The sequence below is a fragment of the Mastacembelus armatus genome, chromosome 12, assembly GCF_900324485.2.
Source record: "Mastacembelus armatus chromosome 12, fMasArm1.2, whole genome shotgun sequence".
Lineage (NCBI taxonomy): Eukaryota > Metazoa > Chordata > Actinopteri > Synbranchiformes > Mastacembelidae > Mastacembelus > Mastacembelus armatus.
In genome coordinates, this window is record NC_046644.1 from 12,540,379 (window position 1) to 12,558,328 (window position 17,950).

The 17,950-nt window shown below is 39.3% G+C and overlaps 3 protein-coding genes across 3 annotated transcripts in view; 1 reads left to right on the plus strand and 2 right to left on the minus strand.

The window, feature by feature from the left end:
* Positions 1-1,041: 1,041 nt before the first annotated feature.
* On the minus strand, positions 1,042-5,118 carry oaz1b (ornithine decarboxylase antizyme 1b). Its single transcript, XM_026298093.1, is given in 6 exon segments — positions 1,042-2,074; positions 2,220-2,305; positions 2,452-2,624; positions 2,842-2,928; positions 2,930-2,981; positions 4,923-5,118. Coding segments are annotated over 6 exon segments (654 nt in total). The 5' UTR covers positions 5,048-5,118; the 3' UTR covers positions 1,042-1,943.
* A 1,593-nt stretch (positions 5,119-6,711) lies between these two features.
* exosc2 (exosome component 2) lies at positions 6,712-9,081 on the minus strand. The gene is made up of 9 exons (XM_026297663.1): positions 8,915-9,081; positions 8,728-8,829; positions 8,555-8,600; positions 8,332-8,421; positions 8,129-8,194; positions 7,969-8,037; positions 7,600-7,776; positions 7,294-7,422; positions 6,712-7,097 (listed from the first exon to the last, which is right to left on the minus strand). The coding sequence occupies exons 1-9, from the start codon at positions 9,034-9,036 to the stop codon at positions 7,017-7,019; spliced, it is 882 nt and encodes a 293-aa protein (XP_026153448.1). The 5' UTR covers positions 9,037-9,081; the 3' UTR covers positions 6,712-7,016.
* A 622-nt stretch (positions 9,082-9,703) lies between these two features.
* The window catches only part of ric1 (RIC1 homolog, RAB6A GEF complex partner 1), a 29,595-nt gene continuing 21,348 nt past the window's right edge, over positions 9,704-17,950 (plus strand). Inside the window, exons 1-2 of the mRNA XM_026297510.2 lie at positions 9,704-10,340; positions 14,160-14,267. Of these exons, the coding sequence (XP_026153295.1) occupies positions 10,200-10,340; positions 14,160-14,267 (249 nt within the window). The 5' untranslated portion in view covers positions 9,704-10,199. The remainder of the gene's footprint in view (positions 10,341-14,159; positions 14,268-17,950) is intronic.

Consider the following 17,950-nt stretch of genomic DNA (forward strand, 5'->3'; position numbering starts at 1 on the left):
CAGTATGAATTTAAACTGCAGCTTGAACTGTGCTGTCGAACAAGCCATTAAAAACATGGCATGTGGCAAATATGACACCACAAATAGTATTGATTTCAAACTGAGAACTTTCTTTTCCACTGTACTAAGTGGGGTTTCCATTTTCATCACAGCCCTGCACGCCAACGCAGGTGTCGCGAGTTAGTCTTCCTGAATATACTGCTCAGGTTAAAGAAAGGTAGAAACAGCCAGGCTGGGAATAATATGAGGTCACCAGAAACAACAACAATAAGCTTTGTTTAAACATCAGAACAGTTATATAATATTTTAAAATTCCATGACTAAATAAAATCAGGCAAAGCACAGAGAATTAAATGGATTAAAATGAAAGTTGATCAGTTTGTATGTACGTCTGGGAGGAGGGCCAATAAGCCAAAATGAAGTCAAATCACCTGTCTGGATGCACTTTTTAGCTCATGTTAGTAAATTTTAGAATGATTAACACTCAGACATTATTTGTATTGCTCATCATCCAGCACAGGGCTCCTCTAAAATGCATTATACTTGTGTAGCTACTTTGCAAAACTGAAGTAGGAATAGATCACTGCTTATTTTTCCCTAAAAAGTGAAAGATCCTGGTTATAACCTGGTTAGACATGTTTGTTTGCACAGCTGCACACTTTACACAGATGTGTACTGCAGATGAGACTATTAAATCATCTGTTCAATGTTTCATGACTAGTACAGTGTCCTGTGGAGCCTCCTGGTGGTCTGAAGACACATGGCATGTTCTGGATGTCTGCCCTGCTGTTCTTTTGTAACTGACCTGATTTTCTTCAAATAGTGCACACTCAGCAGCACAGATTACATTTTATTTTCTTATCATCACAAAGTGCTTTAAAGTGTTTTATACTGTACTGTTCTGTATTATGAAGATGTCTATGTATTATAACCAACCAACACTTGAACACTCACTTTACAATATTAAGTCTCAATATTTTAGCTTAAATGTATCGGGAGGCTTTTGAAATGTGCACATGAACTCAAGAAAATGCATACAAGACATTTTTATTTGCTTTATTATCACAGAAGCACAACAGGTACCACTATGCAGGTGAACTTGTTACTTACATGGAAAAGTCAAAAATTATAATCCCAAAAAAAAACCACTTCATAACATTACAGCATTTTTCAATCTCCAAAACAAAATAGTACGATGCTGTCAGATAACCATGGAAAAAAGAAGTAAAAACACTTTGGATTATTCACTTTTGTCTATGATCATTGTTGGACTTGAACTAGGAACTGATGCATTAAAGAATATTTATCTTTTTCCTCCACCTCTAGTTTAAATTAAGTCACTATCCAACTATGAAGTACTAATTATTGGGGCTGTCACTCAAAAGTGGCATTTTTAAAATCCAAGTACTTAAGAGGGTATTAGAGCTACACAATAAAAAAATGATTGGTCCCACTTAGATGTATTTCTAATTCAATTCAAACTGAAAAAAGGATAAAGTCATTATTTAGCCAATCAAAAGAAAGCTGTAGAGTACCCGTCTGTAAACTTGAAGACCGTTGTTGTACATTCAAGAAATAAAAATCCACCTTGACCTATTGTAAAAATGAAATTCAAGAAAACAAAACCTTGATAAGAAATGGGAATCAGAAACTTAACTTATAGCTATGACCTATATGATTCTAAGTTTAAAAAAAAAAAAAAAAAAAGGTTTCCTCCATTTTAGTTGATACCACCCTATTGATCTTTAATGAAAACTATAATAAAACAAAGATATACGGCAGAAAAAGGAATACAAAAAGCGGGGGAAAATGAATACTTGCATACAGAGCTACTGCAGAGGGTTTAACACAGAAGTTGGAGTATATGAGTAAGCAGGGGATGGATAAACATACAATGGTAAGAAAAAGGGAAGTTAGCAGGGTTGGAAATGTTGTCCAGAGGACTACTCCTCGTCCGAGGAGTCCCTGTCGATGTTGTAGGCCATGAAGAAAACGTCTGGTCGAGGTGGGACAAGGGCATGGCCCGGTTTCACAATCTCAAAGCCCAGGAAACTGAAGGTACGCACCAGTTTAGCTGGAAGAACAAGTGGAGAAAACAGGATGTGAAGATGCCATAAGGGTCAGAACAGAGAAGCCAAAAAAAAAAAAAAAATCTGAAAACTATCTGGATGTTCCGAATGAAAAGGTGTGCTAGGAAAAACAGGGCTGTTAACACATACCACGATCATCTCTGTTCTTGTAAAAGCAGACAAACACACTAACGACTTTCAGATGTTCTTCAGCATACTCCAGGAGAGCGGCAAAGCTGCAGGGAGAACAGAGGGCAGCTCAGGTTAAAAAAATGGAGAACAAAGGCTAGGGTTCTATTACTGTTTTGAAAAAGATTTTCCAAGTTACCAATTATCTGTTTACTCTCAAATGCTGCATTGAAAGACCTCAGTCTGACCTCACCTGTCCTTGCTGCCTTCAGGAAGAGGGTCAAGAGGTATCTCCACATAGAGTGCACCGCTGCTCAAGACAGCATCCCACTGTATTGTCTTGGCAACGGTGAGGCGACTTTGGAAGTGGAGTATCCCAGGGCGACCGTTCCCTGCTGGCTCCTCCGTTACAGTCAACTTTAGATCCTGAGAACACAAATACATGTAATATAACTAAACACAACAGTGTATGTGAACAGTATGTTTCTCTTTAGAGTCCAATACATTTTAACAACAAACATGCTCATATGACAGGAAATGGCTGCAGTGAAACAAGTGGAGCTCCTATTGTCTATTATAGCTCCTCCTCAAGTTCAGCCGTGTGTGCGTGCGTGTGTGTGCGCGCGTGTGTATGTAGACTTACTGAGTAGAGCAGCTGAGCTGAAGGAGTGTGATCCCGTGTGCCATTCCCTCGCCCACCTGGGATCTTCAGGGGTGGGAGAGGGGCATCAGGAGCACCACAGAGGCCCCGGGCTGCGGGTACTACAACATTGCAGGGACAGGCTACAGGCAAGAGGATGGGACAAAGACATAGTGAGAATAGTGTAATGCAAAAATAATAACCCACAATGTATGCATTAAGAAGCTGTCTGTATTTAAATAGACACATAATAAAATAACATTTAAACCTAACTTATCTTTTTTTCTTTCTACATAACAGCTTTACAGACTACTCTGTGACACCACAGGCTATCTCACCCTTTTCTGTTCTGTAAAAAGATTTCATATTGCTTACCAAAATAGCTTTTTCCAGTCTGTAAACTGTTAGCATATGCCCAGTCCACAACATGTGTTACACCAGCAGAGTACTGTGTTTACAGAGCTGTGAACATAACCTTTAAAAGAGCAGAGCACCAACGCAGCGGGATGCCGTAGGAGGCAACCGACCTAAATATTTGCTACTAAAACCACAAACCCAGACTCCTCAGATTCTTGTACACAAAACTGAGTGTGGTTAGTTGGAAAAGCCAGTGGAAGATTGGCTGTTTTCAGAGCTAGTCTGTAACATCTATCATTCCCAAACAAACTCTCCATTTGTCATGCTGCAGTTAAGTTTTTTTTAAGTTGATGTGTCTTTTATATTGTAATTAAACAATACAGGCGATAGTCTCAGCAGAATCATATCTGGGCTGGAACTAATGACTATATGTTCACTCTGTCATAACACCAAACACAAACCCTCATAATTAAAGCTAGGGAAACAGTAGGGCTGCAACTAGCCATATTTTAATTATTGATTTATGTGCCAATGCTTTTAGATCCAGTCCAAGATGATCTATTCACATAGTTTGTATTTATTTAATCAGCCCAGACACAAAGATATCCAGTTTATATCATAGGTTATATAACAGAACAGCACTAAATCCTCACACTTAATTGGTGGGGTCAGTGAACTGTTACTATAAACACAACAATCAATCATCAAAACAACTGCTAATTAATTTTCTGTGTGGCGACAAATCAGTCAATGGACTAATGTAGGTCTATTTTCATGATCAATGAATCTGCCTATTATTATGTCAGTGTGTGACCCTGTAATGTCTGTGCAGTCTGAAAAACCAACCACCTACATTACATCACACAGAGCACACGTGATCCTTACAACACAAACATGCGCGAGGCCAAAACTGAAAACATCTGAGCCTAAATGTGATGTTCTCAAATGTCCCGTTTTGTTTGAATTACAAATTCATTCAACGCTACAGTCCCTTCAGTCCCTCCTCCTCTGTCTCCATTGATAGCGAATCATTCATTTACATGTCCAAGTATCAAACTGCAACAACAATCTGACTGCGTCGTCATATCGCGAGACAAACACGGCCAGAAACCTGACGAGTTTACTGGCAAATATTTGGCCTGGTGGCATTTTTGTCGTGCCTTTCCTACACCCCCAAAGTTACGATTAATAACGTCAGCAAGGTCAGGGTTACTGGGTCGTTCGTCCGTGATCACGTCACCGTTCAACTACTTGTCGTTACGCTTGATCAGGTCGTGTTTTTCCTAAAAGCACGGAAGTCTGTGGGGTAGTAAACAGACTTCAACGAAAGAGGATCTGAAACAAACACGTTTAAATTATTTGTCAGTCTACGTTTTTCTGTGATTTACAAATTAATATACCCTCGTAGCAAAATAAACGAAGTAGCTAAGGGTGAATTATTTATTAAGTTGATACGAACTGTTAGCTAGCCGTGTATACAAGTTCGACGACGTTCATAGCTAACGTTAGCTAATGCTACTCAAGTTTCTGGGCCAACGATTCAACGCCTGTAACTTCAATATGACGATTTAAAACGGCATAACGTTGTAACTAAGGTCGTCTCAAAGTGTAACAGTGGCGTTTAGTGTTGTACACAAAAAACTGTGTTGTATTTCCGCTTAGATAAGCTTAGCCACCCCTCCCCCACACCATCAGTTAGCGAGGTGAGACGTTTCTCGTTTACTTACTTCCCGATCATGTCACAGATACCGCTACTTAAATTCGCCATGGTAGTAAAAGACTGCTGTTTTCCTTCTTTCTCGCGAGCAAAGCAATGACTGTTTAGGATCCGCTGGAGGTTGGATTTTACCATCCGGCCTCGGGTAGAGACACGACGGGCTGACTGCTCTCTGCTCCTCCGCTGACTAGTGATCGGGCAGTCGGGAGCTTCTAGAAAAGAAACACGTCGAGTCACTTCCGATGTGACTTCAAAATAAAAGTCATAGCTTTTAAAATGCATTTTATTCAGTGATCGCGCTAGCGTCGTATTGTATTACACTTTGCAGTAACAGTCATTAATACTCTGAAGACTGGCGTTAGCCATAGGATTTGAATGAGCTGCATTTTCCATATAAGTGGCTGCATTTACTAATACACACTGCTTAATTTAAACAATGCAATTATAATCCTGTAATCCTATATGAAGCTTTAGCTCACAATTATATCATTAACCGCTACGCTTTAGTGCAAACTCCTTTCTCTTTAAAATAAAAACGAGACTTTTACATTCAAAGCGGAAGAAGAGGTTACAGCTAACTACGTCTGAATTCATACTTCTGCAAACAAGCTAATGCTAATCAGAAACGCTAATGATGCTAGTTAAGAATACGACCCTAATTTCACCCAAGAAAATTGGCCTGTGACCTGTGACTACAGCTAAAATGACAGTTTCGAGTAACATCTCAAATACCACCACTACACTGTCTTTACAACTCAATTATTTTTAGCTATAGGCTAGGGGTTACTTGTTTACATGGGGGCGTTTAATGGAAAAGTACCAAGGCCAGAGAGAACAATGTGTTTATTGTCAGCAGATTTCATCTCGTTCAGGCACTTTGCCAGTACAACAACAGTTAGTACATTTACTGAAGCACTGTATTCACTGTACAATATGTATTTGTACATCACCTGTGTTTTCAATTTCTGCTGTTTAATACGCTTATATGACAGATATAGTCACTTTGCATGATCAGTTTATATGAGTGATGCATCATAGTTTAACAAGCCATCAGCATATAAAGCTATAAAGCTTTACCTCGACCAACTACATTAAAGTACTACTTATATATTGCATAAGTATAATTAAAATATAGTAAAATGTGTCTTCTTTTAGAGCAAAAGACCCTTATTACTATAATGTTATCTGGAATTTAACTAATGAAAAAAGTATTTACCTAGAGAGAACACTAGGGAAAGTAAATATTTGTATTACATGGTCACGTTAACCAGGTAACAGCAAAAAGATATTAAAATACACCTTAAACACTTAACTGAAAAAGAGGTGTTACACTGAATCTGCAGAAGTCCACCACCAATGATTTGTGTTAGCTGCTATAATTTTCTGATTATTTTATGTCTTCCTTTAATATAAAGTGTTCCATAAATACAGTAATACTATATATACATATATATATTTAATACTACAATTTGTTATATATACATATTTATGGTTTCATATGTGATTTTCAAAATTAAGAAACAACCTTATCACAGGTTGACTTTCAATCTACAGCCTTCAGCTTGTCAACCAAAGGTTAAGAGATACCAGACTTTAATAAACTGATGGTCACCTGCTAATTGTACACACATCTATGTCACATGTGGCTTTGACCCTGACAAATCAGTCACACATAACTTAGTATGACAGATCTTGTAGATGAAGATGAAGATGTAGATTAAACACCTTTTAGAGAATCAATTGTCCTGACGTGCTTTTTCCACTCTTTGTTATTCAGAAAGGCAGACCAGACAGAGAACTGAAAATTACAAAAAATTTATTGCATACAAATTTTTTTATGTTTCATCACACAATGTTCACCATACATCTCTGAAAATGTTCAACAGTAAAAACCTAAGCTGCTCTAGTGGTTTGTGAATGTTAAACATACTTTCCATCAGCAGTCAAATAACTAGTTTAGCTTCATAAAAGAAACACAGAAGTGTTGAACTGCACCTCATTTGAGAAGTCTGTTCACTCATTGGATTGGTGGTCAGTCCCTGACATGGATGCTTGATGAGATCTTGGTTTTGTGACAAGATGACACACTTAGGATTCATGGTCTCTAACCTTCCTGTTCCAGCAGCTTCTGTTGAGTCAACATTACAATCTCCTCCATTACTTCAGGTTTCAAGATGTCCTTGACCTGCAGAGACAGCATGAGGTAATTCACAATAATTACATACTAAGGATTTATTAACAAAATGTAACAAAACAGAAAAAGGTTATGTCTTTTTATTGTCATTTAAATCTTTGAATCAGTGTAGTTCAAAAACACTGTTGCAAACTAAAATTACTGACTCTCATTAAAGTTGATTATATTCCTCCTGATTGCTTCCTACCTGGTGTTGAAGTGAAGATTCATAGCAATAGAGAACACTAGTGTCATACAAAAGGACCTTGTGTGCAGCCAAAGCAAGTAGACAGTTTCTCAACCGTGAAATCACTTCTCGATCTGACAGGCTAACAGGCTGAGAGGAGACATGAAGATATGCACAATAAATGTGATCAAGTGTTGCATAATACAAATATGTTGAAAGAAGACCAGGTAAATATGTCAAACATTGTGTGAACATCAACACAGTTCATTATTTATACCATTAATCTGAAACAATGAAATAATGCATTTTGTGCATCCCTATACCCACCTCCAAACTGGTGAAGAAGCCCCCAGCCTCCTCCTCCTGTTGTCCTGGTGTGGGGTACAGCCACACAAAGCCGTTATTCCCTAGGATGATGGATGCACCACATGGCAAGTTGTGGAAATGGGTTTTCTGCCTCTTGATCAGAGAAGGAGAAAGCTGTACCAGCACTCCTTGACCCAACTGATGGACAGAAAAAATATAAAAACGATATCAGGTCAAACTGAAATATTTGGTAGTTCAGAAACACCATTTCCAGCTCTGTGTAGTTACTGTTTATAGTAAAGTGGACACAATTACATTATTAACAAAAACAGTGAGTTTTAGACTAATCCATAATTTGGGTTTATTATTGGGCATAGTGCCATAACTTACTTTTCCATACTTTAAACTACGGGTGTGAAGTGATAGGGCTCCATCTGAGAAGACAGACTGCACCTCTGCCTAAAAAAATGCAAAGTAACACAGACCTTATGTGTAAAACAAATACAATGATCAATAAACTTGAGACAGATTATAATAAAATGTGAGTTACACTGATGAGATCGCCCTCCTGTAGATATTCTCTCATTGTGAGCTCATCTTCTGCTGATCTTCTCCTCTAAAAGAGAGATTTAAATGAAATATTTGAACGTTAACTAAAGTTGTCATGTAACAAACCTAAATGAACAAACCCCTTTCTCCATCTGTCAGGAAAATGCTAGTTTGATCAGTGAATCACATTTTCTAGCATCTCACCAGCTCTCCTCCAGGTAGATTGACAGAAGACAACAGCAGGACAGAGTCCAACCGTGAGTTGGTCTCCACCTTCCACCGTTTCTGTTGCACCTATTTCAACAAAGAAACAAAAACAGAAAAAAAAAAAAATCTTACTGACCAAAGGCACAACTGCTTTCTCTGTTCATTTATTTTGTCAGACATAAAACAGGAGAAGGGTGGGGTGTGGGGGGGTGGTTCTTACCTCTGTAATTCTGCCAACCACCACATCTCCAACTTCTCCATTGAACCTGCATTTCAGTAAAACACAATTAGAACCTCTGCAAAAGCAGAACACAAACCAATTGCACGCGTCAATTCAGTTCTCCCTTTTTTTTTTTACTGTAAATATTTAACTCTCTTACTTTTATTCCTTACCTGGTCTTAAGCGGTCTGACACAGATCAGCTTGTCTACTCTCTGCACCTCTCCAGCCACTGAAGCGGTCAACTTGTCTTCATCAACATAGGTACCATGACCCCTGGCGATAAATGAGTAATGAAAGCTATTGATAACTGCACAGAGCAAGAATCCGATCATACCACCGACCCTCCACCGCTACCTACCTCATGAAACCAGTATCTGAGGTGATCACATCGCCGGGGACGACTAGATCTTTTCGGTTAAAAGCAGAAACTGATAACGACACGGGTTTCTGAATAGTTGGTAATCTCATGTCAGCAGCCATGCTTCTTGCTTTGCTTTACTTCTTCTTCTTCTTCCCTCTGCAGCAGCTGGCAAACAACTGCACGTGTTTTACCGCCACCTACTGAAATATGAGTCCGTTTGTTCTGGTCTCTCTATAATAATGATGCCCTTTTTTTTCCTAACCTCCCTAATATCAAGGAGACGCAAGAAAATTAGAATCATTATTCAAAGTCTCTACAAACGCTGCCACGCTATTTTAATCATGTTCTGTGCCCAATGATTAAAAAAGTCTTAATAAAGTCATGTTAGAGAATGGTACCTATCAGTGTCAATATAATACTGAATACAAAAAATAAATGCTGTTATGTCCAACTTAATCACGAGGCTCTCCCGATTAAATAGGATGCTGATTTTTTGGCAATCCTTTTGATTTAAACTAACCTTCTTTCTGAAATGTCGCCTGATTGCACTGAGGACATTACAATACTGAACAAGAACGAATGAATACATTTTTTTGTGTTTTTCGTGGACAGATACACACTTTAAGTTTATGTGTTGGTCTTTTTTTCCCCTGCAGGGTTCATACACGCCGCCAGGTGTCGCCGTCGAGCCGCGTTCACTTCAACGCAACAGAATTTTTAACCTTGTTTCACAGAACGGAGAGGTGACGTCAGATGTCAACACGAGCGCAGACTTCTCCGCCGTGGCCAATCAGCGTTGAGTACAGAGACTCTTGTAAAGATGGCGACGGCGAGGCACAGAGGAGTGAAAACAGGACGCCTCACCGTTACTAAACACGGCTGGTCCAGACACCGTAAGAATTGATAGAGCAGCGGGAGCGAAAGTTAATCGACCCAGTTGTCTGCCCCACCGCGCTGTTCGGTGCTGCGTGTTGTCGCTGCCGGGGTTCGTTGCTTGTGTTTTCGGTTCCTCTGTCGTTGCTTTAGACGGCTCGTTAGCTTCAAGTTGGAGAGCCAGTGCTAGCCCGGGGTTAGCTGTTGTGGCTGGGTCTTTTTGGATAGCATCCATGGATTGATAGCCTGGCCAGAATAAACGCCGTTCATAAACCTATTAACAGTTTTTACATTCACGGAAAGACACGTCAATGAGTCACTTGGATTAAAAATACCATCGGAGGACTGCGGAGCACCGACGATCTGGCATTGCGACACTGGAGCGTCGACTCGGAGTGAGTTTGCCGTCATGTATTTTCTAACCGGCTGGCCCCGGAGGCTGCTTTGTCCGCTGAGGAGTGAAGAGGAGCCCTTCCACATCCAGCCCAGCTCCCAGAGGTTTTACTTCGCCGTGCTGTCAGAGACACAGCTCAGCATCTGGTTCAGTCGGGTAAGTGAACCACCTGCACCCCCCTTTTGCATCATGCTCCTGAACTCAGCTGTTCTAACTAAGATCACCGTATTGCATTAAATCTGGTTCGTCATTATTTTTATTTCAACCACTGCGTGACAATTTGGGTATCTACCCTTCATGTCCATTCAAAGATGAGATAATAAATACGCAGAGGGACAGTGGTATCATACTAAAGCATTCGCTCTGACATTTAGCAAATAGTGCCAACGACACACCTGTTACAAAGATGACTGCTGACATTATTACGCATCATAACAGGTTGAGTATATCCGTATACGTGTGTATTTCACAAAGGCACCGCACTACAGTTTATCCGCACATTGTATCTGAATGCCTTTATCCCCTTTTACTCCCTCATACATGACAAAAGGGCTGGTGGCTTTTCATCCTCTGGGCCACTGGCACCGAAGTTCACCTCATGAATGTTTAACATCAGACAGAGGGCAGTTTACACCGCCCTGCGAGGGGAAATGTAAAGTGGCCGAGGTTCACGGGTGCATTGGGTTATTTTGCCTCAAAGGGTTCCTCAGGTTCAAAGTTTGAGGTATTATCAGCATGGGATTTCCAATGCAGCATGCTGTGGCATGTCCTCTCAGGCAGCAGCTCACGCATGTCATGTCATAATTTGTTCATTGACAAATCTTCATGAACTCTAAAAAGTAGACTATGATGCCTACGGATGGAGTCACTGTAAAGTATTCAGAATTGATCTTTTCATCAAACAAACCAGGGCACTGAGATGATGTTGAGGTTATGGCAGTTATCCATTCATTACCAGGAAACCCCTATACCGCTATCAAGTCAAGTAAAAGTCAACTGTAAATTCTATGTGAATGCAGAACGGATGATTACATTTTTGATGATGATCAACCTCCAGCTAAGTGTTGTGCTATGACAACTGTTATATGCACCTACCCTGTGTTTTATTTAATACATAAAGATTTGGCATGCTGGTATGGGTGACTTAGAGATGTGGCATTGTGATTTAATAAACTGCAGCAAAGCACATTTTTTATAGGTATCTGTGTTTGCCACTGCTTATATGTTATTGAGACAACAATAGATCAGGGTCACGGTTTATTTCCTGAGGCTCACTCAGGATGTAAGCATGTCCCCCACACCCCTTTCTTTGCCTGGCTGTGACTATCAATGAGGCGTCCAGGAAAAAGATCATCTCAGGAATGTCAACTGGAGCAATGGCTTTCTTTTGACATGTACCTTTCACATCTGTTGTATCCATTACGCCATTTCAGTTCACTATCCACCCAAACTCTGTTGTGTAAGGGTTTATTTACTCAGTTTTCTCAAGTACTCTAGAGTCCTATACTGTTTAAATATATTTCAATGCAGTTCTTATAGCAAACGACTTTGGAAAACCTGACTGTGTATCAATATAATTAACACTCAGGCATTGTTCTTGGTCAAATTATAATTTGAATGTCGATGATTGCAATTCTACCATTTCCCCTCTCAACGTTCTTACTCATCTAGATCTCAACCATCATTTAGCCACCAGGTTTATTCTCTTTAATCCTATCTATCCTCGACCTCAGCCAGTGAACCCTGTGCTCGGGTAGTTCCATCAAGGCGTTATTACTAATCTGTGTAGCACAGTAGCTTAGTGTTGTTGTTGTTTTGTTCTGTCACCCTGCCACAACTGTATAGGAGGAGGATAACTGCTCTTGCTGTCTAGAAATAGAGGCATGGTGAGTGTGTGTGTGGTAGTACAGTTATGCAATAGTAGCACCATAGATTGTTCTTAGTATATGCAAAAGTTAGCAATGTGGTGTTAGCATGCATATGCATGGTTGCACATAGTTATTTGTTTGTATGTGCAATTTTTTACATTCCCCTGGGATATTTTCCATTACACGAACTGACTTCATATAATTATGGTAGAGCATGGGAAATGGCAGTACAGGGAAAATACATGAGCTTGAGCCACTGCTAGCCATTTAAGTTTTACCTTAATTAAAATAATCTTTTCTGGTTATTTATTTAGGACATGCAAGCTCAGGTCCTGCAGGCCCAGCATTTTTGTTGGCAGCTCTGCCTGTGTGCTAGCAGGGAGTACATCTTCCTGCCTGCAGGACTGGGTGATGCAGTGACTTTTTAAAATGTGAATTGAGCTACCATGATGTTGAACTGTGAGTGCAATAATAATAGCTGTGTTGTCATCCACAATTCCCAAATGGGGAAAATATGTGTGATTTTTGAACTTCTAACTTACAGATTACTTCATGAGTTTTGCAACTTCTAACAATCATGGAGGTTTATGTTTCTGTTTCCCAGAGTGAGCTTCACTAGAGCAAGCATCATTGGCATTATTAAATTTTAAATCCTACGAAAGGGATTCTGTAGAGTAGGAATAGCTGGAACATGATCTCTTATTCCAGTGACAGGGTTTAATGTTGCACAGCTGGAATTACATGAGATATGTCCCTTCTTTTGTTACACAGTGCACAGTGTCCTGGTTTTACATGAATATTAAGTATGGCTCTGGGTCTACCTAAAAACAGAATGAACAGATAATACAGTCACCATATATGTTTAAGAATTGGGTTTTGAAATGATTTTGTGGCATTTTCTAATTTCTCAGTTCCTGTTTCTATTTGGAAGGACAGAGACTCAACTAAATCAAAAGAGGTCACCAGAATGATAGCAGCACTTACTAAAAAACAGGTTTACCAGCCAATGCTCCTTGCCAATAAATGAGATAAATCTGCAGAGGGATTTCCACTGGTTATTGAGTAATGCCAGAATAAGTATTTTCAGGTGAAATCTCTGAGATAACATTACCAGTTATTTTTGTTTTAACCTCTGCTGATGCCACATTGATTGAAGCATAACAATTGTAAATCATTAGCAACTCAGTTATTGTAACGTATGCCATGATAAATCCTAAATATACGTGCTCATTGTTTGGGGTATACTTTAAGGTAATGAAATAAGTGTCAACAAGCCCTCTTCCAGTACACCAGTGCCAGATATCACTGTCAGTCATCACTCTAAGTGTTATTATGCTTTTTATTGCTGTTTTTTTTCTGCATGTTTAAAAGTGATTCCACAGAATAGATCTTTAAATCTCTGGTGGCGGGTTGTTCTGCTCATAATGTCTGTTACTTCATACTGCTGCAGCAGTTGCACTATTCGAGCAAGTGAAGGAACTTTGCACTCCAGATAAAATGTTGCTGTCAGACTAAACTATTGTTTTTACTTAAAATCCCGTTGTGAAAGAGCTGAAGTATGACTGATTAGAACCATATGAGAATAATAATAATAACGTCTTTGGGTGCAGGCTGTTATTACACTTTTTAAAGAAAACAAAAAAAGACCCACACTCTTTAGATGTGAGACAAAAACATTGGGGATGTCTGACTATAAATCTGTGATTTAGTGGCAAGGTATTTTTACCCAGCTGTTTTTCCTTACCCAGCTAGAATTACTGAAGCTGTTGTCATTATATTCCACATTCAAACTGAAATCCCAAATCTGTTACTTGGATTATTTACAGATGGAAGGATAAATAGTTTTTACATAGCAATTATTTGGCAATATATTAACTAAGAGCTGGTATCACAACTGATTGAATCATATGCTCTTTGGAGCTGTTATATAACCTTTTAATATGATTGAAATGTTTATATTATTAGTACAGTGTTTGATTATCATGTAATAATATAGAGTAGGTAGCCAGTGTTGTCATAAATGGCAATCTGATGTCTATAATCATCAGATTTTTAAGAGTATTAAATTATTTTTTTTTTTCGCTATATCCCTCTTTCCCACCTACAGCCCAGTGTTTTGATAGTCAGCTATATCGAGTCTGCAAAGGCGGCAGCCCAGTTTGGCTTCTACCAGAAGACACAATGGAAACCAGACGACTCTATGATAGCTGTGGCGGTAAGTAATGTATATCGCTGTATCATCTCAGCATATATTTAAAGTTTGATTCATGTGCCACGTGTTGCATCATGCCCTGTACACTAATTAGTTCATGACAAATTTACTTACTACAGAAAATTCTCATCTTTGTGGCAACAGAATTAAAATGCAGGTTACCTGGAAAACAACAGTGTGACTTTGACAAAAATAATGCAAACGTTTTGGTTAGAATTAAATAACTGAAAAAACACTGGTTTGGTCCTTTAAACTGTGGTGCATAACAAGCTTATCTAAGGACCCTAACACATTAAGTCATATGTTTCATCTTTGATTCACTTCCTCTGTCATTCTCCCCTCTGTCTGTCACCTGTTTGGTTTTCTCTCTACTGTCTGTAGCAGTTCCCACTCCTTTTGTCATTTTGTTACCACTTTGATTTGTTACATGCAAAGTTTCAGTCAGGAGGGAGAAGATGGTTCAGTCACTGATAATGGGATTTTATCAAGATCCTTTCATGTATAATAAAGCACAGAATCAAACGTCCTAGTAGGGGGTAACTTTAAAATGAGGATGATAAATGCTAGAAAGAAAAAATGAAAGTGAGGCTACACAGCTCTACACAGCAGTGTTTGTCCTATTTTTACCTTTATACTCAGTTCCAGATACAAGGAAGGTATTCCCCTGGCAATGAGAGCAGAAATGAAAGTGTTCCTAAGCTTTCAACAGCATGTCACAATCACAAACATAATGCCATTTACTGCACCTTGGCAGTTAGTTGTTTTTAAGTGCTACACAATGACTATAAAGGTCATAGAAATATATTTATATATAAATAATTTTTCATGGAAAAAAAAAAGTACAGAGAATTGTAACCGATTCAGTAGGAATAATCCTGTGAATTCCCAGGGTCACTGTTACAGACTGTTACCGTTCTTAAACAATAGGCCCGTGAGCTGAATGGGCATGTTTTTAAGCAGAAAAGTGTTATGAACTCTTGGCATTCTGCCTGGTTTAATACGTGTAAGGAGTATACTGTATTTGTGTGATACCTGAAGCTAGGTGCACTTTGACTTGCATAGTCATCACTTAAGGTTTGCATTTTGCACAAGGCCACAAGTTTCTCCAGGGTTACCACTGCCAGAGTGACCACTTACAAAGCAATTTGAGCTCTATCTGCGATGCTTTAGGCTTATCCTGCAATATTTGAAAGTGCACAGTTGGCTCTTAAAGTTACAACCAATTAGATCTAAAGGTAACCTCCTTAAATTGCTACCTTTGTCTGCAGTAAATCAATAAAGGTCACTGAATACACTATGGCCTTAAATGTTTTGAGATGATAATATTTGAATGGTTCAGTTGCACTTAGCTTCATGTCCCTAGTATCACCATACATTATCTACTGCTGATCACAGTACTCTGTGTCTTACTGTTGGTAAATCAATTCAAAGTGAAGCAGTAGCTCTCTCTCAAACAGGTTGTTGTGTGGTTTATCGATGACCAGTTGTTTAGATTGCCGCTGTAACATGATGAGTGCGCCACAAAGGTAAATTATGAAAGCACTTCCTTACAATCTTCCTCCTTGTCATTATAAACCCTAGGTAGACTCTGGAGAAGAGCCCGCAACCACAAAAATATGGAAGTCATCATCCCACAAAGCTTAAAAGACATGAACTTAAAGATTTATGCTTATTTCCAAGGAGATAATATGACAGTGCTCTTGCCAGTGTGTCTCTGCATGTAATCCCACACTAGTTTATTGACGTTCATTTAGCCAGATCTTCCCTCTGCTGTCATGCTTCCAGTCAGATCGTCAAATCTTTTGCAGTTCATTTCACCCATGAATATCTATAACATTGAAAGATAGGAATGGTTTTGACTGCGTTTATGCCTGTAGTAAAATATCCACTGTTTCGCTTTTGGTTAGCTGTCATTTTTATGCAACACACTGAAGAGTGGGTTTCAGTGATCCATAATGTATACTGGAAACTATAATGACCTTGTTGTTTTCAGTCTTTCCATTCAAGAGGGCATTCTGTATTATTTGCACACAATATTAGTATATAAACAGTAGTGTTCACTGAAATACAGCAGTGTCCCTTAAGGCAACAGAGTACACCAAGGCTGTATTTACTGAGATGGTTATTATTCTCTGGATGGCATGTTAATTATTTTCTGTATGGACTGTAAATCGCTCTCATCATGCGTAATCCCTGCTAATGAGACCTGTCTGTGTTGGACTGATACGATATGTACAAGAAGAAACAGACGGCTGCTGCATCTGCTGTGTCATACATGTCGAGACAAACAGTGGAGTTTAAGCAGCGTTAGTGGAATCAGGCTGTTTACCTCAGGATCTTCATGTAAACAAAGCAAAAAACATATCAGGATAAGTATGTGATTCAGTGGGTTGGTGTACCTTGTGAGCTGATGCTTTTGTCTGACAGACAAGTTTCTCATAATTATCAGTTTGTTTCAGTGTTTAACAAAGTAAATGCAGCACATTGTTTATGTTGCTCTTCTGTGATAAAGAATATTTGAGCAAAAGCACTTTGACACAGACAGGCGTTGCTAATGAGAACCAGATGTGCCATGATGTGCTACAGCACTTCATCTTTGCAAAACTGGATACAACTGAACTTCAAGGTACATCAACCTCTGTTGTTTCCGTTCTCGTTACCATTACTCACGGCCGTCAGCCGAGCACTCGATGGCTAAGATAACCATGTGAAGGAAGTGCCTCATTGAGTAATCTCACACAGGCAAGTGCCCGACTCAGCAGATGACTCGCTCAGCTTCCAAAGACCATGTGACCAGCAACGCCAACCAAGACATGAAAACAAATCTCACACAGAGAATTGATTCATTACATTCATTAGCAGCTACTGGAACAATCCACTGCTTTGTGTTTGTTTGTATCTGTGCTAATGAAAGTGTGTAAGCTGTAAGATGGCCATTAAGATGATTATCAGTTAAACACTAGAAAGTTTATCATACATTCTGTGTGTCAGTTTAACCAAACTATTGTATATTTATACTGTCAGGACACAAGATGCTGTTCAGAAGTCAGCGAAGACAACAGCAGTACATGTTTCTGCCAAAACGCCCACTTTTGTCCCTTTGGACCAGTATCAGGTGTCCGTGCTGGCTACAACCGGCACAGTAAGAAGTGTAGGAAATATATTTGTACGAAATGCCCTCAGAAGTCCAGCTAATGCCATTAAAATGAAGGAAAAACAATGGACGGAAATTGTCAGTGGCCGTTGCCATTTGCAGAAGTCTTTAATGGTGTTGTGTAAATGGTTTAACTTCTTGTTCATGTTAACACAGATATGGCAGATTAATTTAAAGTAGCACAGATATGACATCATCTATTAGAAAATATTATTGGATATCGCTCTGCCATCTCTGCCTCTCTCTCTCCCCTCTAGCACCCCTACTTTTCATTCCCTCCTCCTGTAGTGATGCCAAAGTACATATGAGTGAATGCCATGAGTGTGTCTGGGAAAGCAGGCTCAGTCCCAGACCCACCCAGTCAGACACAATGGAGCAGGTGTGGGAGTTACAATCAATACCAGGGCACGTTTGTTAACACGCTTCTTGGGCCCCACAAATACACAAATTGGTTCTGACTTCTGACTCGTGGAAAAGATCAGAAGTTCAGATGTGGAGGAGGAGCGTCTCTTACTTTGTGTGCATGCATGTG

Coding starts and splice junctions, on each gene's coding strand:
- exosc2 (XM_026297663.1), bottom strand. CDS start 9,036: ATGGCTGCTGACATGAGATTACCAACTATTCAGAAACCCGTGTCGTTA. Junction 8,830..8,914: donor TCAGATACTGGTTTCATGAG/GTAGGTAGCGGT, acceptor ATTTATCGCCAG/GGGTCATGGTACCTATGTTG. Junction 7,423..7,599: donor GCTTCTTCACCAGTTTGGAG/GTGGGTATAGGG, acceptor GTCTCCTCTCAG/CCTGTTAGCCTGTCAGATCG.